General features: G+C 40.3%; 1 protein-coding gene across 1 annotated transcript in view; it reads right to left on the reverse strand.

Moving 5' to 3' along the window:
* Nucleotides 1-455: 455 nt before the first annotated feature.
* STK4 (serine/threonine kinase 4) overlaps nucleotides 456-25,715 on the reverse strand; it is a 67,952-nt gene continuing 42,692 nt past the window's right edge. Inside the window, exon 11 of the mRNA XM_066623675.1 lies at nucleotides 456-4,121. Coding sequence (XP_066479772.1) covers nucleotides 3,963-4,121 — 159 coding nt within the window. The 3' untranslated portion in view covers nucleotides 456-3,962. The remainder of the gene's footprint in view (nucleotides 4,122-25,715) is intronic.

Genomic DNA, 25,715 nt, shown 5'->3' on the forward strand with positions numbered 1-25,715 from the left:
AGTTTGAAGAGACACTTGGCCAACAGGCTGAGGCAAAGAGGCAAAGAAGGAAGGCCCACAGCCAGGGAGACAGACCAGGGACAGACTGCACTTGCTCCCAGTGTGGAAGGGATTGTCATTCCCGAATCGGCCTTTTCAACCACACTAGATGCTGTTCCAGAACCACCTTTCAGAGCACGATATCATAGTCTTCCGAGACTGAAGGTTGCCAACTAACTAACTATTAGGAAATTTAGATGACACCTTCCTCGTCTCCCTAAGCTTCTAAGAAAAATCATAGAGGCTGATAATGTCAATCAGTTCCTAACAGCCAACTGATGTACTTTCTTCTAAAGGATTATGGGAAAGATCAGTGTTGAGGACATGAAGCTGGACCAGGACACCTGATCCAGGTTTCATGTTTCTTAGAATGTGTACACCAAATGCAATAGCACTTCTAATGACATCACCAGAGCTTGTAACATAAAAATCAAACATTTTTATTGGAACAGTTTTATGTCCTATAAACAGTAAGGCAAGATGTTTTAAATCCAAGACACACCTTCCTGTATCAAATTCAAAAAGAAAATGCAATAAAAATTATTTTCAGACATATACAAACTAAGGGTCCCATACTAATACTATATACAAACAGCCACATCTCTACAAAATAATATTTCAAGTTAACACATCATATTACTGTAACTTCTTTAACAAAATGTTAAAGCTACTATTTTCACACTGAGTCTCTCACAAAACTGACACCAGACATTTGATTTTAGGCTGTTAAAAAACAAACACCTCCACCACAAACACACAATGACAGCTTGTTCGGAATGCTTCAAGCTGTGCATATGGACCCATCCAACATGTGAATGAAAATTTCACAAGTATGTGAACATTTTGCTTAATACTGCTCATACTGTACAGCATTCCTTCAGGAGAAATCTTTAAGATTGCAATCTGGATGACAGAGAAATGCTGTATTCCCACAGCAGGATCCAAAACGATAACTGGGATCCCTGGCTTACACTATTACTGAACTGAACAGAGCTGGCTTATTCATACTGGGGCTCCAGCATTACAACCTGGCCTCTATATGAGATCCTGAGACCAACATGCTTTGCCACCCACTGGTTTCCACACCACAGGTTGCTCTATTACATTAAGAATGTGATAAAGACCGTCTTGGTGTTACCTTCAACCAGTGACAAAGTCACGTTGCTGCCAGGGTAGACAAATTGTAGTGGCACATCTGGCATGGTAAAGGCAAATATTCCCAGTTACATAGATCAGTCTTTCTGTGAAATCAATGCAGTTCAATACAAGCAGGAATTACGTGATGCATCATAACCATAGGTGAAACGCACCCATCTTAGAGGCCACTGGCTTCATGGATTATTATCGAAGGTCCTCTCACCTTGTTAATATAGCTGGAAGGGGCATTTAATGGGACTGGGACTAGGCTACGAAATGCAGCCTACCTGAACAGTTGCTGAAATTAAGTAGTACTGCAGGTGGCATCTCTCAGACTCTCACTTTAGCATTGTCAATGACCAGCTTTCTAGTTTTCATGCCTGATGCCCAATGCTAAAGGTTGGCTAGCCACCAACAGAAAATCAATACTTCAAAAACTTAAGTTTGCATTGCAAGCTGGCTCATCTTAAAAATTGCTGCTGGTGTTTAAAGGATCACTCCTATAAGACGTCAGGAATTACTGGTACTTGCTTAGCAAATGGCTTCACATAAGTTATTTTGGTTCACTATTTAATGCTTTTCTTTTCACTACAGAATATGCACAAGCAGTTTGCTGAGTTCTGTGGTTTGGATTCTTCAGGGCTTGTCACTTGAGTGCAAGCCAAAATATATTAAACGACCATGTCCTTAGAAAGGAAAGTCAGAAGTCTAACTTTAGTTTTGTAGCCATAACTTTTAAGAGCAGTAGTTCCCTAATATTAAAACAGCTTTGCTCTTCTTATGATCGGTTTTCCTTCAGCTCCCTAGGAAGCTGAAGTACCCAGATTGACCCCACAATTCCTGTTTATCTGTAAAATTTGAGCTTGGTTCAGATTATACTGAGGGATGGGGGGGGGGGGAATTGGGAAGGTGAATCCAGTTATAGTGTGACAGGGTAAGAGTTGTATGCCAGATCAGGACTTCTGTTCTAAAAAAAAGTAACTATTTGAAGAATCCAGCAGCCTGAAACCTGCTGTGATAAGTTATCATAGGGCTCTCCTAAATCATGGTGTTAGGCCTTTTCCAGCAGAAGTACAACATATTTCTACTCTTCAGTCTTTATTTCAGTGCAGTTATCAAGTTGCATGAAAAACGGAGTGAATAATTGTAGGCATTGCCCAGAGTTCAAAGGGTCTCACATTCTTCTATATGAGACAGATTTCAATTACTCAGTGCAGGCTCCCAAAGTCAAGGACCCTCTATTAAAGGCAAGGGAAAAACAAAAATCTCAAACTGTCAGAGCACCTGCAGAAATGCTTTGCACATTCACACAGTCGTCTTTGGAGTTTGGCCATTCTAATCCTTCCAGACAACCTGTTCATGCCCTGAACAAGGGAGATTTTCTTAAAACATGTGAGAAATTCAGAGGTCACCTCAAGCTACAGGCACATTCCACCATACACTTAACCATGAAATGGCGCAAAAAATGGATGAAAATTTAACAAAAAACTCAGGCCTGTTTTAGTCTGCTCCCCATTTATTTCAGAAGGGGCTCCTGCTGCCCAGACTGAATGGAATTTCCTTTATTAAACTTGACACATCAGGTATTGCCTAAAAGGGCATTTTGAAATTATTCTTTTGTGTCAATTGATCTTCATTTTAACCTTAACTGACATCCTTAACCTTTTCAAACCAACTGTAAAGTGCACCTCAGTTTAAATTTAAAACAGTGGAAGCCACAAAACAAATGAAGCTTAAAATAGCAATGCCCATAAATGTTTATAATTTGTAAAATATTTTGAACCTCTTGTTATCTCAAGAAAGTTCCTAGTTTCCTGAGTTGCAAGTACTTTGACATTCCTCCATTGCATGGAATTGTGAAAAATACACAGCAAGTAGGATTCATGTTATGTTTAGATGGATTGGTTTCACACTGAAGTATACGTATTAACAATCGCTCCACTTACAGTATCATCAGTCACTCAAAGGTACACATATAGAGAAGGACAAGTCTTGAGGTTTGAAATTCAATGCCTTGAGCAGGGCAATGTAAGGCATGGGGCTTGTAGAGGCTTCTGATTGTGGGGGGGGGGGGAAGGTAAGTTTGAGATCTTTTTCAAAAGCTGGAGCAAGTTGCATATTCTTGTCAGGGAATCACTTCATTTTTTAAAATACCTTCCATAGTACCATTAAACAGTAGTAGGGCACAATTAGTACACAGTGGTTGCTGCAGTGGCTCTGAAGGCCAGGAAATACGAAACAAAAGAAATGATGCATCTTTTATTGGGCCAATTTAGGTGACTATACAAATGGGCAAGGTCTCTGGTTATGCAGAACAGAAAGATATTTGCATCCTTGCACATCAACCTAATTTAGCCCATTAAGAGATATAGAATTTTACCTACTGTTTTATCCTCAGAACAAAGCAAAACAATTTCAACACCATAATACAGAATAAACTCAAGTGTTAGAAGATAGACTAATGGATGTTTACGAGCCAACATTTATTAGTCCATTTCTGATTGTTCCTCAGTTTCAAAGCAAAATGTTAGGTCCAACAATGAGCTCATCTGAAAAAAATACATGCAATCTGTTATAAAAACTACATCTAATACAGCATTGCCCATTCATGAGGACTCCACACAAAGGCATTCCTGAGTTTGAAAAGGTGCTACAGTAAATAAAGGGAGCAGCCATTGGGTCTGCTTTGCTAACACATTTAAAACAGAAATCCACCTACACAGTAGTCATAAAAGCACAGTTTATTATTAGGGATGATGGCAATTATTCTAACAATGGGGTGTTCTTCAGAAGTTCTGTTGGCGTCTTTTCTTTGCTTCAATAGCATCAAGAATTGGCTGCCGTTTTGACTGATACCTTTGGCGAACCTCTTCTATCTCCTGCTCCATCATAGGGTCAAGTGCTCCGAGTCTCCTCTGAAGTTCTTCAACAGTCCAGTTCCTCAACTAAAAAGACACACAAAAGACAAAATGAGCAGCTGACAATGGAAGTTGTAAGATGTATGCTCATATTCGCTGTGCTGGGTGGGAAGATTGCTCTGCTCCTTCTGAGCAAAAAACATTTTCCTTTAAGGGTAAGAACCTTTCAGAATTATGGAAAGTGCTGTTAAATCTATAGATGAAATGTAAAGAACAAGCGGTTATTCTGGAAACTCCCAGCTCTTTCTCATTCCAGACTTGCAAATCTGCTTTATTATACATATGTCTTTCCTCTTAACATGGAACTTTACTTGGACGGAATGACAAAACTAAGGAGTACAAACAGTTTTTGTAAAGAGCTGTCTTTTGAAGCATGATGGCACTGCCAAACATTTGCTTTGCTGTAAGAGTGGCAATCTCCTTAACTCAGTCATCCTAAGCCTGCCCCTCTCAAGATCCAACAATGCATATGGCTGCTACTCAGGATAGCTTGACCTTTTTGCTTTATTGCACTCTGATGTTTTATTAGGCACTGACAGCAAGCTCACAGATCATGTGCCTAATACTTCTTACAGAAATATGGCAATCCAAATAGCATTTCAGTAAACAGAGAAATAAAGTTTGACATTTCTGGCTATATTCAAGGAAACTGCTGCTCCTGAGACTTTAAAGACCCATGATGTGCTCAGGAAGGTGCACTGTAATGTTGGAACTGCCAGTGCCTCCCTATTAAAGTCCACACATTCAATGCTTCTGATCAAGATGCTGAAGTCATTCACTGAACTGACTGAGCCTTCCCTTGAGGGGAACATGCAAGGAAGAAAACTCATGTGTACTTACAACATGACACTATGTATTTTTGAATCTGTTATGATCTTTACTTTAAAGATCTTTACGAGTACTTTACCAAGTAAGAGATTGGTAAGAGAGCAAGAGAAAGAGCCACCTTTAAATAGTGGCTGGAATTCATCCCCTCACCCCTTCAATATTAGACAGTATTTTGCACACTCAGTGGGAGGATATTTCTTTCTAGTGACAGGGAGATGGGGTCAATGGGGGTATACACACACTTCGGTAACGTCTCACCGGTCACTAAATTGAGTGTTGCCTCCATTTACAGATCTTAAAAGTTAACAGTATTGGATTAGGAAGGGGGGGAAGCAAGAGTGGCATAAGTGGTTGGGCACTGGCCAAGGACCCCTGTATACCACAACTCTGAACACTCAACTACAGGTGGCACTGCCTAAAGCACCACTGGGACAGGCAAGGGTGCCATGGATGGCCTGGCGCTGGGCTTTACCCCAGGATCACCAGCAACCTGGTGACAGCATGGGAGGAAACAAAAACTTTGAGTATTGCGTGTCCTGGTAGCAAAAAAAGAAGCAGTATGCATTAATATTGCATAATTATCTTATAGCTCAAGGGACACAAAACGTTAAGCAAAAAGCACAGATTTTTGCCTATCTGGTAAGAAACTGTTGATTTTAAAGAACTGCTTTCCCCATAGGATGCATTATGCATGCACATTAATGCAGCTTCAGCTGACAGCCCTTTGAGGTGATGTATGGTACCTGCTACAATTCTATACTAATTCTTTAACATCTGTTTTGAAGGTGATTATTCAATACCCAATTCACAGGTGCTGAAAGAATATAAAGAGTAATGCATAACAAAATATTAACACAGTGCTCTGTGTGTGTGTGGGGGGGGGGAATAAAATAGTTTCTCTTGCTTCTAAGCCTGAGAGGTGCCTTGTAAGGCATCATAATATAAGGGAGCATATTGCCAGGTTGCACCAGGAGCCTTTTGTCCTTTTCTTTTGATCTACTATTTGTACTACAAATTATTTCAGTTTCCAAAAATGTACACATATACACACATATGCACCCATACATGGAAGCGCATGTGTGCACATGCAAACATAAACACAGTTATCTGCCCCCCAGTAAAGTCAGCATATGCACAGTGTTAAACTTCAGGTAGCTTTAGCAGTTGTTTGGTGCCTTTGTGCAACCAGGACAAGGGCCCATGCTGAGCAGCATCTGTCAGTCAATCAAGAAGGCACCACTAGTTGACAAAGTGGTGCAACTGCTGTTCTGACACCTGCACGATTTGCCAATGGTGTTGCTGTGGAGTGACATAAGAACAGCCCCACTGGATCTGGCCATAGGCCCATCTAGTCCAGCTTCCTGTATCTCACAGTGGCCCACCAAATGCCCCAGGGAGCACACCAGATAACAAGAGACCTGCACCCTGGTGCCCTCTCTTGCATCTGACACAGCCCATTCCTAAAATCAGGAGGTTGCACATACACATCATGGCTTGTAACCCATAATGGATTTTTCCTCCAGAAACTTGTCCAATCCTCTTTTAAAGGCATTCAGGCCAGATGCCATCACCACATCCTGTGGCAAGGAGTTCCACAGACCAACCACACGCTGAGTAAAGAAATATTTTCTTTTGTTTGTCCTAACTCTCCCAACACTCAATTTTAGTGGATGTCCCCTGGTTCTGGTTTTATGTGAGAGTGTAAAGAGCATCTCTCTATCCACTTTATCCTTCCCATGCATAATTTTGTATGTCTCAATCATGTCTCCCCTCAGGCGAGTCTTTTCTAGGCTGAAGAGGCCCAAACGCTGTAGCCTTTCCTCATAAGAAAGGTGCCCCAGCCCCGTAATGATCTTAGTCGCTCTCTTTTGCACCTTTTCCATTTCCGCTATGTCCTTTTTGAGATGGGGCGAACAGAACTGGACACAATACTCCAGGTGTGGCCTTACCATAGATTTGTACAACGGCATTATAATATTAGCCGTTTTGTTCTCAATACCTTTTCTAATGATCCCAAGCATAGAATTGGTCTTCTTTACTGCCGGACATATGCTAACCATTTCTGACTGGACAGACAACTTGCAATTCCACTCCCTTTTGTTCACCTGGTGCCCTGTCAGAGGTTAGGGCAGGACTGCAGAGGAGACAACTCGACTCTTCAAACAAAACTGGGTTTATTTGTTACCAAAGTGTTCTTTTATAATTTTCCTCTCAAACAGTTCACCAGTTATAGTTGTTCAGCTCCTTCTTCCACACTAAATGGCCAGGAGTTGGCTCCTGCATATGTTCAGGGGCTGTTTAGCTCCTCCCCCTTTGCAGTTGGTCATTTCGGGGGGAATTTCATTTCCCTGCATTTTTTTTAAACATAAGTGTTTTTGGAGGCAAACCTGTTGTCTGAATTCTAATCGGTGTTACACAAACAGAAAAGGAAAGTTTTTAGCCTCTGCTCATGACACTGCAGTAGTTTACATCTTCTCAGAATTAACATTCTGCTGTTTAGGCTATGGTACAACGTATGGCAATACAGCTGCTTATGAAGACATTCAGATCAACTGTTTGCGAGCCTGACCGTGACACTTTCAGCACCCTTGACTATCAAACACCACATATTCCAAAAAGAACACAAAAATATAATCCAAGCTCAAGGTAAACACAGCTACCTAAATAGAAATAGCTCCGTGGCAAGAAAGAAAATATGCCCTTTCTCCATGCGATCATAGCACCTGCATGGGAAGGGCTCTATAGCACAGGCAAGGCCTATTACTTTGTCTACTCTTTACTCCAAGGTGTGCGGGGGCACTTGGTGCGTTACACTACTAAAGCCACAAGTCAAGCATTCAGCATAAGAAAGGGATACATTACAAGCAACGTGCTCACATCAAAAAGCACTTGTTCCAAGTTTTCCACAGCCTGTGGATGACAGTGATACAGAATAAAGTTGCTGTTTGATGCTAACTTTATATACCTATGAATATCACCACCAACCCCCATGCAATGAACTTGAAACAAGAAATGGATAGAGAAAAGATGCTGCAAACATGCCCTTAAAGTACAAGGTGACAGACCACACCTTGAATCTTTTGCCAAATGGGTAAATGGCATACCATTTCCTATTTCTTTGCACTCAAGCTTACTATATGGCTACATTGGGACTCTGACCCAGGCAGCCTGGCTCCTTAAGTTCCTCTCTCAGTTTCAGCACTTAAAATAGTCTTTTCGTTTGTCACAATAAGGTGCCAGTGAAATATTGAGCTTTCCTGAATCTCAGTGAAAACTGAACAGTGAAGAATACATAACACAGCTACCAGACACATTAGTCACAGTTCATATTCCAAAGGGCACACTGCTCAGTAACTGAATAGCATCAGAGTCTTGTTTTGACCTCCAGGGACCATTTTATAGCATCTATATGGCAGATTCCTCAAGATGAAATGGGCCGGATTTAAATTTTCATGAAGAGGCTTACTGTAACATAAACCACAGATAGGAAGTCATTTCCCCCTCTCATTATTGCCCTTAACTGTTCAAAAAAGGTTAAACACATAAAGTGCAAATAATCCATTGCCTACGCAGTGGCAGGACTCTGATCTAGAGCAGTGGTGGGACAGTAACCAATCCTTTCAGAATCAGGCTGAATACCATTGTCACATTCTAAGTATATGACTGTAATCTTTCATCACTTTAAAAAAAGAAAAGAAAAAGAACACACATTTTAAAATCCTAGACTAGACCTGACAAAAGTCAGAATTCCTAGTTTGTGCAGACCTGGCTTACTTATAACCCAGTGTTATAACTTGAGGTCTTATCAGAGGTTAGATAAGCTTCCTGGTTTTATTTATTTTCTGTCTGGGACAGCAAAAACAGACAGGCTGTCAAGCACCATGAAAGCCACAATACATGACAGAAGAGCAGTGTTCGGCATAACAGGTAATGAGGTGTGAAGGTACAGACAGCAGTTGTCATCCTGAACTAAGACATCTATGATAGTGGCTTCTGAACCTTGATTTCGTAATTGAGCCCATGCGTGGCTTGAGAGGGCTAGGTACAAAATAATCATTTGCTACATAACATTCTAAGGTTAGCAATTTTGACAGTTCCCATACTACATTAACAAAAAAGGTGAAAAAGTCAAGCATTTATTCTCATTGCCTCCCTACAACTACAAAATGACAGTCGATAGGCAAACAGGATAATCTGCAATATGTTATCCTAATATTAACCAGTTGTTGTGCAAGCTGCTGAAAGATTGCCATATGCTGGTCAATTCTGGAGGTTTAACCTTGGACTGGAAAAATTTAAACAAAAATAATAAACACCTTGAAATTTAGCCTGAAACCGCCTTCCTTGTGATTGTCAAGTGCAGACATCTACCAGCTAATACAATTCCTATACTGGTTCAGACCATTAGCACTTTATCTAATACTGTATTGATCCTATTCTTACAGGGGACCCCAGTGTATCTTCCCTCCAGATCACACAACCACTTTCACTGAAGTCATCATGTTGATGCAGGAATTCTCCAGTATTACTTCAAATGCAACTGACACCAGAATAGAAATTGCACAAGAATCACAATTATCTCAATTACAATGATCTCAATCACAAGAATCACAATTATCACAAATTGCACAAGAATCTTGGGTAGTCTCTCTCTACTGTTTTCAGCACAGCACTTTTGTAAAATATATTTTTCTAGATGGGGATTTCCTTGCTTAATAGCTGCAGTGTATCGGTGTTGTAGAGCCCCTTAAGAAGTAAAATTCACATGGCCATGCTTGGCCAGCAATACATTTGTCCTCAATATTTTTCTTTTTAAAAGCACAAATAGTAGCCAGGATCTCTCTTTTCATATTGTAGATAACATACATGATTACTAGGACTGAAGTAGTACTTGGGAAGTTACACTGTAAAAGGTAAAAAGCACTTGGGTGTGATTTTAATTGTCTAGGAAAAGTCTCAAGTAGTGCTACATCATCACAGTTTAAGATTGAATTTACCATTGTTGCCAATCCTGGAAATATTTAATAACCTTTTTTCATACATTGCAAAATTCCTACAAAAGCAGCTCTGCTGGAATAGTCCGAGGGAGTAGACTAAAAGGAGAAACAGATGAGATAAATGAGTAGAACACTGTCTTTTTTATTCAAGATTTGAGGGAGACACAGCAAAGGTAAGTTTTAAAATTCAGCTTTTAAAGTAGAGACCCTTCTCCTAGGAATTCTTTCATTTCTGAACACCTATATAAAACTCACAAATATTTTAAGTATGGCACAAGCTATGTACAAAAATCTAGACTAGATAAATCTAGGTAATAGAAAAATATCTATTTTTCACTGAGGGGAACAAGAGTTTTTATGGGAGAAAGATAAAGCAATTGCTGGTTTACTGCACTGGAAATCGAAGACAGTGATGGCAGTAAAATATTCCCTTTTAACAGCTGAATTTTCCATTTCTTATGAAACTCAATATTTTCTTTATTCTTAAATGCTTGATTTGCTGCAATCATCAACAAAACCTCTAATGCCTACCTACCCATTCTGTAAATTCTGTGAGGAAATTCACAACAGCTTTGATTTATGTGTCACTGGGAAAACTATTTGCTTGTCTCACAAAAGTAACAGAGATATGGATCAGGAAGAAGCCTTTCAAATTACCTAACCATTCTCTTTCAACAAATGGCAGTGGCACAGCATCCCACATCTCCTACAATTACAGCCAGTAATACATTATGCTTAACTATGAATGGCAGAATTCAGGCACCCAGAAACCAAGACAGCCAAAATTTAAAAATGGCACCATTGAGTAATCAGACATAAGCATCTTAAGGAGCACTATTTATACTGGTGCTCTCAAAGGTTTTCTATAGACTGGCAGAGAGGATGGAGCAGGTGGTCCAGTAGACCACCTGCTGCATCACAGTGGAACTTAAGAAGAAAAGAAAATGTAGGAACAACAATGATGGAAGGAGGCACAGAATACTAGGCCTAAGCACAAGAGAGATAAAAACAATAGAAAAATGAATAAAGAAAAGCAAGTGGAGAGGTTCTCCGATTCCATCAAATAGTTCAGCCATGTCTTGGGCCTTCTATGCACAAAAAGGAATTTGTGATGATATGCCACTGGTACAACTCTTCTTATTCAAAGTGAGACCACAACAGTCCATTTTTGGACAGGGACAAAACTTCCTTTTGCTGATCTTTGAGGCTCCCAAGTCTACCGAAGAATATACCTCTACCGAAGAATGGTATGCTTAATGCCTCTACCGAATAATATACAATCCCCTTTATAGCCTGGCACCAACCAGTGCTTCCTATTTGCTGCAGAGATGTTGAGATGGAGCTACAGAACAAATGATTAGGAACCAGGTCAGTAGCCTGCTTATCATAGTATGATGATTGTGGACTATGACCGATAAAGAAGGAAGCAAGGGATAGGTTAGGAATGGGTGTTCTAGACTCTGCCCACATAGGAATGAAGGTTAAATCTGTCATTGTACTAGACTCAGTGAGCCCCAAATCTACAGAGAATCTATGATTCTAAATTCCCTGCAAAGAGCTGAGCTCCTGCACCTTGCAAGCTTGTGTAAATACAGGGAGTGCCTTGAGTTTGAGATTGTTTCTTCTGGTGTGTTCCTCTCCCTCAAGTCCATCAATGATAGTTAGTGGGGACAGGGGAAGGCTGGGTCACATAACTAAGCCCCTTAAGACTTGAGGCTATTCATTAGGGCTGCCTTATTATGAGAAATGGATTGAGTTTTTGGGGGTTTTTTTTGGCAAATAAAATATTACTTGTAAATAAATAAAAAAAATTTCTTTCTAGATCACCTTTTTTAAAGTCTTGTAAAGATAGGCAAGAGTGTCATTTTTAAAAGTGGGTCCCGGTGCTTGAGAGCCACTGGCCTCAACGTTTAGAATTATCATCATGAACAACATAGCAGGTTCATACCTACAGCAAGCAATATGTTTTCTAAAACTCTGAAGCATTATATTAAAAAAAATCAACACCACAATGTGTCCAAGCTTCCTGTACACAGAAATCAATAGGGATGAAGCAGCAAAAAGGCACCACATTTGACCCTAGATGTGGCTATATTTCAGCAGCAGGCAAAAAGAGGTCTATAAATAGTCAGCTAAGTGCTTAGGGTCTCCCCTTAAGGTGGAAGGCATTCTGGTTACAAGTCTACAAGCACCTCTCTTCCAAAAGCTTTGGCTCTAAGAGAGGTCTGTAATCAATATGTTTTAAATTATTTTTAAAATAAAAGATGTATGAACTCGAATCTTCACTTTTCTACTAGTTATGCTGGCAGTGTATATATGGGCCTCTTCCACCCTCCTCACGCCTCTCCACTCCTCCTCTCTCCTCTGCGCCCTGGTCACACCTGGTCTTCTCCCTGCTGTTCTTTATTCAGCCCGTCAGTGCCCATCTTCCTTTTCTTCTCACCTTGGCCCCTTCCCCCCTCCAGCTGCCCACACAACGTCTGTGAGGAAGTATCTTACAATGGCATCAATGGCCTTGAATGTCCAGTTTCGTTTTCTGAGAGGTATACCACTGTTCACACTCCTTCTGTCGGGTTTAGCAGAATCTTAAAATCCTGAGGGGTTATTTTCATTCTATCATTTTAGAGCCATGGTTTTCAAACTGAGTTTTGTGGAACTTACTATGGGTTCCTTATTAATCCTCTTCAGTCAGAGGACCAATGGCCTCGTTTGAAGGTGCACTCTTAGTTTCCTCTCAGGGGACACCTAGATTCAACAAGCCAGACCAGCAACTAGAATGAACCAATGTACACCCAAGAAACATGCCCCCGAATGCTCTGTATTGCTCAGAAATTCCTTGGTTAAGGTGCAGACAAGTGCAGAACAGGTTATCTGAAAGCAGGAAGCTTCAGAGTAACTGCTCTAGATCCATCTGTTGTAAGTCAGGTGGAATTCAAAAGCTCTGAAGCAGATACCAATTAAATTAAAAATTAGTTGTCAACATAGCAAGCAGTATTTCACAGCATTATAAAATGTATTATACATCGCCAAGACTGTTTTGGAAAGAAAAAAGTCATTAAAAAGATGCCTCAATCAAAAACACCAAATCTTAGAGATCTGATGTATGCTGGAGGAAGGGGGGAGAAAGCACAGAATATTTCAAGGACGGAGGGACAGAATTATAAAAAGTAACATGAATTGCGAACAGTGACGGAATTCCTGTAAGTTTGCAATACAGATGATATTAATCTTTCAGAAGATTCGAAAAATAAAAATCTTAGTACAAGTTTCTGCTTTTAATGCAACTTCATTATTTAGGCAGACTGCTGACTAAAGAGACACTGTGGGCTACAGTATGCAAAACAATTCCCAACAGCTCTTACTGAGTGAGACTTTCATTAAAGGTGTTGCTAAAGTGGGTAGAGAGGAACCAGTTTGCTCTAAACCACAGTCCCTTAAGAAGGGGAAGACACACTTGGGTAGACCCAAGGATTTTTACATGTCATGCTTAGATAACTAAATGAATGGTTAAGAACAGGCAGCAGTTCTTTTTAGAACACAAGGAAACAAATCCTTGTGAAATACATACTATAGGAGCCTACCCCAAATGCTGTGACGCCCTACTGCTTCTTGAAAGGGAGCTCTCAAATGTCTTTCAGAAGAGCTTCCTATAAAAAGTTTCTTAGTGTGCAATGAGGATGAGTGTTGCTTCACCCATGGCATACTTTGTACTGGATAAAGAGGAACATTCATGTATACCTAGTATGAACACAGCACAAGTGTACATTTTTCCATGACACCCTTTATTTCTCACTAAGAATTTTCTCCTCTATCAACAAATAGATTTTAGTTCAGATAGAAGGCCTAGTTCAGTTCTTAAAAAGAAACCAACGTTTAGGGATAGCAACTGGGCTTCAGCCTAGATTGGTGACAGTTCTGTGCAATATCAGGGTTGTAGAAAAGAAGTGGCACATATGATCCTAATCTCTAAATTCCGGCTTTCGATTGCAAATTTCAACTGGGTCTAAGAAAGTTATTCTTAGCTACACACCCTCAAAAACAGAAATCTCAAGACAAACCAACTTACATTTTACACAGAACAGTTTGCAAAATTACAACAGCAATTGACAGAGATTTCCATGAAATGACTTAACAAATGCTTATTTTGTCCCCTTAGTTTCTCCATGTTTCCCAGATGTCTTGTAAAACAGGCCAGTATTGTGTGTTTGAATCATACAACAAGGTGCCCATAAGAGAAAAGTGGGGTATAATAAAGATACACAGAATTGCTGGCAACAATGACATTATGGATAATGAAATGGCAGAATAAAATGAGGATCAAGGAAATGAGGAGTGTTGGGCTATCTAGGCGCTTTTTTTTTTTTGGTAATTTGATGTTTTCCATTTGAGCTGCTTTTCAAGTCTCGTTTGCAAAGAAGCAGAGATGGCATTACTGGACATGACAGACTTCTAGGAGTCTACCATAACACAAGGATTGGAGTACCTGGATTAAAGAGATTTGTATATTCACCACACAATTTAGGAGAACATTGTCTACACGATTATGTAAATTGGACACCCACGCAGAGAACGTAGGCAGGAGTCACAGAATGGAGAAAGCCTTGCTGTTCTGCATCAGCAACATGAGCATCCCTGACTAACTCCGAATGAGCTGAAAAAATTCTACTTCAAACGCAAATCCCCGGAAGGAGATGGGTACTTTTAATGCCTTGACATATGCTAACAGCAATGAGCAAGGATTTACATATAAAGCCACCTCTAAATTCCATCCAGAGTGAAAGAATAAAATTATAGTGCATTTTAAATTAATAGAAGATACAAGTGGATGCCTACATCATGTTCAGGGGCAGGTTGACTCCAGGATTCAGGGCATCTTTGGCAAACAGTCCTCTATGCACATTACAACTGTGATAAGAACTTGCTTGTCAGGGGTTATTCTTCCATGCAAAGCAATGGATGCTCACATGTCACTAGGATAGCCATCAAGTCACTTCTTGCCTTACAATGACAGTAAGTAGAGACAATGTGCTTCATTTCCATAAGAATTTGAATTCAATGCACACTTTACTAAAAGGAAGAAAAATGTCAAGGTGCCTCAACTGTCTTGTTCCACAGCAAATAGCTACAAACATTTCTAAATCTTTAAAGGACATCAAAAGGCTCCAATGACTTAATCCAATAACACAGAAAGGACAAGGTCTCTTTCTCTCTTCCCCCTACACCCACCCCATAACTTAATTACAAGACAAGTAAAGGTCAATTTCGCTGGACCAACAACAACAAAAAAACCCTTGTATTCTTTTCTTGAGACAGGAGTTGATGCTTGAAACTGTTTACGCAGTGGCAGACTTCTGCAATTTCATGATGGTATATTTCCTCTTTAAAAATGATTACTCCTTTTTCCGATTTTAGTGAGCATAGTTCTTAAGTTGCCTGACAGGGCAATAAATCAACTTGCTAGACTCTGAAGGTCATGCCTGTATGGAGTGCCATACACAATGCAATCGTTTAGATACTTTCTTCAAACGAACACTGCATCTGAGCAAAATACTCTTGCGTATCTCTTTTCAAAGAAACAGCATTTAAAAGTAGTCAAGCAACACGTTTGCAATAATACAATTTGGGGGTGGAGAAGCAACCTCACTAAAAGGGGAGGCAATACAGGTGCACTGATGCAAAAAAGTAATACTTATTTTTAGTATGGAAGAACCACAAATGAATGACTGAATACTACTTACAAACCACTTAAGCCACACAACGCTGAAAGCTTTGCTTCCTACTCAAGCTTCAATTCCATGTCAGCCACAGTTGATGAGAAACTATGCAATACTGATTCACCAGTACACCAACTGCTGAGTTTTTGGAAGCCTGAATCAATTCTCTTCAGTGAGAAATATCAGGCCCATGGGATAGCTTCACTGACTTCGACTGCATTGATTTGCTCAAAGACTTGATGCAAGTTAGTGACTGTGCACTGCAAACTGCAAACAGGTAGATCTAGTCTACCTTTAATAATTAACAAACGTGTAAAAGCTAAAAAAAGTGTTAGTTTATGAAGATTAAGTGTAAACATGCATTTTAAATACATCCCAAACTGGTATTCACCATCTTCATTTGTTCCTTGTTCATCACTTAATACTAGCAGAGGAACTAGAACAAGGGTGGCAAACAAAAGGCCCAGGGGCTGAATGTGGCCAGAGGAAGTTTTTTATTCAGCCCTCAGACTCTCAGCTGTTGAGCAATGCTGAGGTGCTACTGCTGAAAGGGCAGCCCACATGAAAAGTGGGCTCTCCCATATCTTGAAATATGATTGAGATTTGCATATTTTTCTTTTCTGTCATTTGCAGCTAATGAGTTCCTAAGCGAGAAAAAGTGCTTATTTCTGGTTATGACCGGTTTAATGATATCATTTCCTGCCTAATGACATAACTTCAAGGCCTCAGCAGGTATAATGAATGCTATTCGGCCTTCGACATGAAACAGCCCTGAACTAGAAGATACCAGGCCAAACAAATTCAGGACAGTATTTGGTATGGTATCTTCTGGTTTACCTGCTAGGATATTTTGGTTCAAGTGCTGATTACAAAATGCAGCCCCGGGTGTATAACCAAGCATCATTCCTTGTACCTACATCATGCCTGCTGCTCCTTACAGAACTACCAAGCTTTGCAGGGGTACTTAATAAAATACATACATACATACATACACATATACATACACATATACATATATGACCTTAAGCTAGGCATAATTTCCTAGGTTCTTCAAACTACAGTAATACATTCAGGTAGTCGTGTCTGAACTCCACTGTTCCTTCTTTTTCATTTTAAACCAGAGGAATACCAGACCCATGTTTGCAAGGTAAACATGAGTTCAGAAGACAGGTAGAGATAAAACAGCAGACGGGAAAAAAAAATTATGCTTATGTGTTCCAGTATGGGAAGGGTTAAGCACTTCCATTTCTTACAAATGAAAATTGCCTATGATCATATATGTGCAGCTACAGTATAGCATGCAGTCTGACACGTTCCCAGTTTCACCACAGCATTCATCACCTCTAGTTCCAGCACGTTCTTGCAGCTTGCCTATTATGCTTTCAACGGAACAAGAGTTCGAAAGTTTGTTCAGCAAGACTATAGTGCATTTGGATGAATCCCTTAATGAACAACTGCACAGCCCCTGCTTCTCCAATGAATAAAGCAGCATCTGCCTGCAAGTACTGTACATAGAATCCAATCTAGCAAATCGTCAGAGTTAAGATCATTCTTAGCCAAGGTAAAAACCTCTCCTATGCTGACTTCGGAATGCAAGACACTCTCACAGACATAAGTGCAGTGTTAGATTTGGTATGAGAAACAAAGAGCTACCAATTCTCTGATGAGGCTAACTCATCTTTAAAATACTCAAAAGAGAACTTGTGAGCTACATGTTCTTCAATGGGTTTTAGAATTGGCACTTTTCATTTAAACATCTTCTACTGAAAAATAGACTGCACGGCATATTTCCATCACAAGCACCATTAGAGCCCCACAGGTGCCTTACCAATGTGGTAGAATGAACAGAAAAATGAGGCTTCTGGACTCTGAATCTGGCTTTTCAGTGTCAGCCAGCTATGAAAGCTTACCAGGTGGCCTTGGCAAAGTCACCATCTCTCCCTCTAATGTACTCTATATGGTTGTTGTAAAGATAAAAATACAATAATAATTCAATGGAAGAAAAGCAGCACTCAAATACTGTATATTATATAAACCAGGGAACAGATAAAATAAAAAAATATATATTGGTATAGCTGAAGATCCATTTGAAAGGCATACTTTCCACCTAAAATTCAGTGGTTTTTCTGTAGTGGATATTCGGTGCTGTATTCTTTTAGAACAGGGGTGCCCAAACCCCGGCCCTGGGGCCACTTGCAACCCTCAAAGCCTCTCAATGCGGCCCTCAGAGAGCCCCCAGTCTCCAATGAGCCTCTGGCCCTCCGGAGATTTGTTGAAGCCCACAATGGCCCGATGCAACTGCTCTCAGCGTGAGGGCAACTGTTTGACCTCTTGCGTGAATTGTGGAATGAAGGCTCCCTTCACTGCTTGCTGTTTCATGTCTGTAATGCAGTAGTGGCAGCAAAGGAAAGGCCAGCCTTGCTTTGTGCAAGGCCTTTTACAGGCCTTGAGATATTGCAAGACCTTCATTCATTCATTCATATAAGTTCATCTTTAATATATTCATTTATGTAAACTTATGTAAATTTATTCAAATTATAAATGTAAATTAATTATTTTTCCCTGGCCCTCAACACAGTGTCAGAGAGATGATGTGGCCCTCCTGCCAAAAACTTTGGACACCCCTGCTTTAGAACAAAGTCCTTTCTCTCATAGTTGCATAGCACTTCAATAATACACAAGACTATAGAACTTAATTGGAACCTGGGGTTACCAAGGTCAGGCCAGGGTCTTTTTAAAATCTGTCATGCCTCAGACCCAGCCTTCCCATTCATTAGCTACAACTATTTTTCTTCAACCTCTCAAAAAGCAAATACTTCTTTGACCCATGTCTCCAGTTTCTTGTATCTCTCTCCCCCATCAAAATCCCAAAAGAATTTTGGAATTAGGACTAATGACTCCTGGGCTAGAATATACCCTGCACATGCTTTAGGTTAGAGTTAATCAATCCATACATGCAAACAGAATACACACATTCAGGTTTGAGTATGATCATCTTTTGCACATCAAGTTTATTTGATAAATAAATGTTTGTTTTCCATAAGTCTTAAAAAAGTTAGAAAATGGCTACAGACCTAACAAAACTAAAGCTCCAACACAAGCAATAAAGTAGAGAACTTTCACAAATCAGATCAGTGTCAGTTTATAAAAGAGTTAAACTTATGAATGATGAACCTGTCATATGAAATAGGACTTTTATGCCAAGAAACAGAGTGGCATGAAAGGGAAAAATAATTATCTTCTGCAGTAGGTACTGAAAACAATTCAAGCCTCTGAACTGATATTTTCCAATTTCAAATACTGGCAGAAAGGATTCTCTAAATCCAGAAGTGACATGTCCCAGCTGCAGGTTGCAATGGAATTCAGAGCTTACATAAAGTTTCTACAGTGTGAACATATAAGAAACTTTATGCATCGCAGAGATATTATTGGAAGCAGCTATGACCTGTAGAGAAGTTTCTCAATTAGAAGACTACTTCCAGTGCAGAAAAAAGAAAATATGTAAAGGAGAATAAGGGGAGGGGCTATTGTATTATGAAGCATAAACCATGCCAAGGCAATCTTATATATCAAATCCATTACTTAGCAAATACTGAAAACAAGTGGAACTGTGTTGATTTGTACAGAAATGATGCAGTCAGGTCCCAAGTTCCTATGACATCCTTAAAGGAAAGAGGAAAGTGTGGCCTAGAAACTAGTTACACAGCTCAAATACAGAATATAAGAAGAGTCCTGCTAGATGAGACCAAGGGCCCATCTATTCGTTTCTTGCATCTCACAGTGGCCCACCAGATATCTCTATGAGCATACAAGATCATGATACGTGTACAGTATTCTATTACAACTCTTTTATATCTAGTATTCAGAGATAGGCTACTTCTAAAACCTGGAGCTGGAATATAGAAACATACAAGATTCTAGACCCTAAAAAATTTAGCTTTCATTTAAGCCTTTTGGCTTCAATGCTTGGGTGAACTCTTAGAAGCCAGAAGTTGAGTAAAATAAGAGTTCTATCTGACAGCATGGTACTTCACAGTCTTGCTGTTTTTTGGTCCTTTGCATAATATTTACAGGTTGTAGAAATCTTCACAAACCCAATGTGCGGTGGCAGTAAAGAAGGCCAATTCTATGCTTGGGATCATTAGAAAAGGTATTGAGAACAAAATGGCTAATAATATAATGCCGTTGTACAAATCGATGATAAGGCCACACCTGAAGTATTGTGTCCAGTTTTGGTCGCCACATCTCAAAAAGGACATAGCGGAAATGGAAAAGGTGCAAAAGAGAGCGACTAAGATCATTACTGGGCTGGGGCACCTTTCTTATGAGGAAAGGCTACGGCTTTTGGGTCTCTTCAGCCTAGAAAAGAGATGCCTGGGGGGGGGGGGAACATGATTGAGGCATACAAAATTATGCATGGGAAGGATAAAGTGGATAGAGAGATGCTCTTTACACTCTCACATAACACCAGAACCAGGGGACATCCACTAAAATTGAGTGTTGGGAGAGTTAGGAGAGACAAAAGAAAATATTTCTTTACTCAGGGTGTGGTTGGTCTGTGGAACTCCTTGCCACAGGATGTGGTGACAGCATCTGGCCTGGATGCCTTTAAAAGAGGATTGGACAAGTTTCTGGAGGAAAAATCCATTATGGGTTACAAGTCATGATGTGCATGTGCAACCTCCTGTTTTTAGAAATGGGCTATGTCAGAATGCCAGATGCAAGGGAGAGCACCAGGATGCAGGTCTCTTGTTATCTGGTGTGCTCCCTGGGGCATTTGGTGGGCCGCTGTGAGATACAGGAAGTTGGACTAGATGGGCCTATGGCCTGATCCAGTGGGGCTGTTCTTATGTTACTAATAGGCATTCCAACTTTAGTGTTCAGATGACACAAAAACAAACTATTGGGGGGTGGAGAGCGAATCAGGATACAAACCTATTCATAAGACAAATGATACAAGCACAAAGGCCTGTAATACACCAGGCATACTGGCCATTTAAAAGCAGAGCATGTTTTCCTTGATCAATAAGCAATAAATCTCTCTGCCTCTCACAGTTCCTTACTATAAATCATTTCGAAAGATGATAATAAATGTTTCCTCTATACAACTGGTGAGACTATAAACATTCTTCAGAGCAAGTTACAAGGACGATAATGCATCAACTTTAGAACATGACACTTGCTTGAAGGTGTTTAAGTCCTTACTGCTGATCTTTTTCATGGGACTACTACATACCAGAAAGGCTGATCACAGGAGATGGTGCTGAAGGGATGCCCTTACTGCTGAAGTAAAAAACTGTACATTTTTAAGTGATAAAGGGCATAATCCTAAGCAGGTCTACTCAGAAGTAACTCCAATTGTGTTCAATTGGACTTACTCCCAGGAAAGTGAGGTTAGGATTACAGCCAAAGTATATCAGGGAAACACAGTTTCATATGCAAAGCATCTAGAGCTCAAGCTAAATACAATACTGCAAATATAAAAAAAATTCTTATTTGCTCTCCTAACTCTTTCATCAAACCTACTGACACCTCCAAATCAGCTTGAAATGTAAACAGTATTTAATTGCCAAAACTGAAGTGGAATGTATAGTGTTCAGGTGTATAGAGCCATCTAGCTTGGAGACAGTTCCACCTTCCCATCCCAATTCCCCCACACCACTCCACCCAATTCCTGCCTTTCCCCTGCCCTGAAACAACTTACCTGCACTGAAACAGGCTGGTGCTGCTGGAGTGCAAGCTGGCCCTCTACACAGCACTGAGGCTCAGTGCTGAGTAGCACTGGCCCAACACCGGCAGCTCCTCCTCTCCGAGTGCTGCAGAGGTTTCTTACAGCATGTTTGCAACACCCATACCAACGCTGAGGAACTTTAGGATTCGGCCCTCGAGCACAAGGGGAAAACATACAGCAGTCTCTGCTCCCAAGCAGGACTTGCTTACTTTTACACTCGTACACATATAGCTCTATATGATGGAGACAAAGGAATATCAATATTGCCAAAATTAAGCTTATACTGTAATAACGTACAGCCCATTTCTCTTCTCCTATCATGATCTCAACCCAGACTGGGAATTCCTGCAGCTGCTAAGTAGGAGAGGAAAAAACTGAGATGGAAAAAAGTCAATGATGTGTTTGCATTGCTGGTTTGGGGCTTGGATAGAGTGTCAAATGGCAAAAACTAAATTGTGCCTTTTTGCATTTACAAACATGAAGATACAATAAAAGGAACTCTTATGTAAGCAAACTTTGCTCTGTGGTCTGAGGACTGCAAAACACATAGGAATGAAGCCAGTTATTTTTACCTTCTTCTCCGCAATATTCTCTGACAGCCTATAAATAGTATGCAGTTCTAATGGGCAAACATGTCTGCATTAAAAAACCCATTCAATTAGGCCTAACTCCTAACCTAGAGGAGATATCAAGAGGCATCATTTATTTTTATGTTCACACACAAGCAAGTTTTCTATGAGCTATAAGAGTATACATAGTGAATGCTCATTTCCATGACAATCATGAGTAAATCCACACCGAGTGACATTTTAACCTCTTAAGCTTTTTCCATTGGAAAACTGTTTGGAACTTCCTCCAAACAGTTACATAAAGGAAACAGAAAGGACCTAATTAGCTTAAAGGATGTTTTAAAAGAAGATTCAAAATGCTATAAACACAACACTTTAAGTTGCAAAGCCTAAACTGCAGTATATGTAGCTTCAAGAAGATGGAGAGAGGAACACAATATGAGCAAAGCCTTCAGGATAAAAAGGGCAGCGTGATTTATTTAAAGCCTGCAACAGTATACAACTAATTACATGCACTGGTGCAATAGTATTAAAGCCTCAACTATTAAGTTACTGTAATTGAAAATGACAATTCTTGCCAAACAACAGCCCTCACTTACAGAGTGGCATTTACTCTTCAGACACCATCTATGCAAAGTGCTGCATAATCAAGTCAGCATTTTGAACTAAATGCTACAGTTAACTGTTCATATCAAGCAGACTATTCCCAGGTCTTTAAAAGATGCCAACTTAATCATACAATGTGCTGGGTCATCACTATTCACAGGTATCAATTCAATTACTACCACCACCACCACCACCACCACCCAAAGCTTGCCTCAACCCCCTCAGATGCCAGCAGGACTGGACCTTGCAGGCCTGCCATGACATAGCGCAGCAACACACTTCCCCCAGCCAGAGATCAGGAGGTAAAAAGTACATCAAACCAAAAAACTCACCAGGAAGAGCCCGGGCCCTAGCTAGGTAACAGGAGAAAGAGGGAGTGGAAAAAACAAAGGCCAACCTACTCTAGCTAAGCTACAAACTAAGATTCACTGGATCTCTGATCACACCCTGCTTCTGTGAAGCAAGACGGGGCAAGACTGGTGTGTAGATGCCCCTCTTGCAAGAAGGAGCCAGCCTTTATTTTTGCCAGGGGTCAGGAATGCCCCCTTTCCTCTTAAAAAGAACCCAAAAATATAGTGTGTACTAATGCTTAAACCAGGAATGATTTTTACCTCAATGCAGAGGAATTGCCATAGGCATAAGACAGATATTTCTTCCCTTCCCCTCCTCTCAGGATGCACAGGTTGCTAGGGGGAAATGGGAGGCCTGACCACACCTCCCACATCCCTGTTCAGTCTTATCCCTACACTGTTAAAGCACGTAAGCTTTGCATTCCTTGACTGAGGAAAGAAGGTTCTGGGGGAACTAGGTGGGATATGGGAGATGTGTGGAGACTTTCTATTCTCTGTGACAACCTGATGCTGTTCAGGGGTGTGTGTGTCTTCATTATGCTCAAAGGAGACTCTTCTGCAACAGTGCAGTGTGCCCACAAGGAGAAGGAAGAGAACTCTTGAATAAGGTGTTCTAAACTGAACTGGTCAGTTTCCCAAACTTATAAACCCTCAAACAGTTTTCCTTACAGGACTGAATGCCTTTACTGATAATGAAACCAACATTCATAACCAAAGGGCAAATATAAACTCAGGTATTTGAGGATTTCAAAATCTCTGTAATTCTTCCATGTTTAAATGAATGTGCCCCCAAACTACAAAAGTGGCATAAAATGGTGAAATCTATGGTTCTTCTTTAACCACATTACATGCACATACTTGAAAACTATCAAAAATCGAATTTCCAGATCTGTGGTTACAAATCCATCCATGTAAGTTAGTGTTTCTCAAGGTTTGTCCTCTGCTGTACCACTTCACATGGTCCACCTATTCAAAGTACAATAGGGGGGAATAGTACAATAGGGGGAAGGGTGTGTGTGTAAGGATATTCAAGTAATTACACTCTCTCTCTCTCTCTCTCTCTCTCTCTCTCTCTCTCATTCATTCACAGCTGTGTGGAGCAGAAGCATCTATCTGTAAGATGTGCATCTCCAATTCATTTTTTAAGCAATCAGCCAACTAATCAGTCATCTTTTTCGGGAGGTAAAAAAAAACAATTCAGTATTAAGACGTCTTGTTTTGTAAGCTTAAGAAAGATTCTCCAATTTTGGATCAGATGTTTCCACTATAACCTAGCATCAGGAAGTCTACAACTGATCTACAAAAAGGACCATATAAAATTCTTCCTCTCCCCCAATACGGTTGCTGCAGTCAAATATTTTCTTTATCAAATTCAGCTACATATTGAAGAAGCAGCACCTTATGGAATAGAATCATGAGTGCCAAAACAGACAGAGGAGTTCAAAGAACCTTGAAGTGTATTTTCAATAACTATATGAAGGTGACTGAAAATGTTTCTTCAATAAGACTATTTCATGCTTGCAGCACATGGTTAATCCATATACCGAAGGCACTCGAGTAAAAACAGGGATCAGCAAAAAGAGCCATGCAGAGGGCAACAACTGTATATAAAGTGCTAGAAGGTTCTTCCTTTGCCAAGCTCCCATGACCATATGCACATCCTTATTAATGCTATTTGTGTACATATATCCAAAAGACAATGCCACAGTAAATAGACATGCATGCAGTTAGAGGTAACACAGAATTGCTCATGATTGATTTTTTTTTGGTTACCAATACTCATGTGGGTTCCCCCCCCCAAACATTAATGAAAAAGTTGTCAAAATCCTTTCAAAATTTAAATTGGTCTAATGAACATAGCTCCATCCTGGCAGCACTATTTTTTAACCAGTCATGCACGCAAAAGTAGGAAGGAAGAGTAGTACCACCGTTCTGAAAATAAAGTTATTCCTGCTTCAGAAGGCAGAAGGAAATAACAAAGGTGCAACAAGTTGCTCCACAGGAGCAAGGTCATTTGCATAAAACCTCATATTCAGTAGGCTCAGATCAGTTTATCTTCTAAAGCTCAATCAATGCAGCCCAGAGAGATTTCACCAAAGAAATCAAAGGAACCACTGCCTAGAACAGTGATTTTCAACCTTTTCCATCTCAGGGCACACTGACAAGGCACTAAAATGGTCAAGGCACACCATCAGGTTTTTGACAATTGACAAGGCAAACTATGCTGCCAGTGGGGGGCTCACATTCCCCATTGGCCCTACTAATAAATGACCATCCCCCAAATTCATGTGGCACACCTGTGGACCACTCGTGGCACACCTGTGGACCATGGCACAGTGGTCGAAAATGGTTAGCCTAGAATCTGATCCTCTCTTTCCAAGGTGGCAGTAGTAAAGAACATTATCCTTTGCTGATGGCTATATAACTTGCTGCACAATCCTATGTAGCTTTACCCAGAAGTAAGTCGCACTGTGTTCAATGGGTCATACTCTCAGGTACAGAATTGCAGCCTAAGTAATCTTGGCCAGAAGATAAGAAGCCACCATTACTCACACCTGTGCCTTTTCAGAATGACTTGGCAGTGAAAAACTAAAGGCAGGTGTCACAAGGGAAATAGCTTTACATTTGTCACCAGTCCATGAGAATTAAGATTCTCTTGTTTTTGCATCCTATTACATAGACAATATTTTACTTTTCCTTAATTCAAGGTGTGCAGAAGACACACATTTAAAAATACGAACTTGGTGCTGGGCACCTGCCTGGAGTGTGACGTGTCAGATCAGGACTAATGGAATGACCACTGGCCAGAAGTCACAGATCCATAGA

The sequence above is a fragment of the Tiliqua scincoides genome, chromosome 4, assembly GCF_035046505.1.
Source record: "Tiliqua scincoides isolate rTilSci1 chromosome 4, rTilSci1.hap2, whole genome shotgun sequence".
Taxonomy (NCBI): Eukaryota; Metazoa; Chordata; class Lepidosauria; order Squamata; family Scincidae; genus Tiliqua; species Tiliqua scincoides.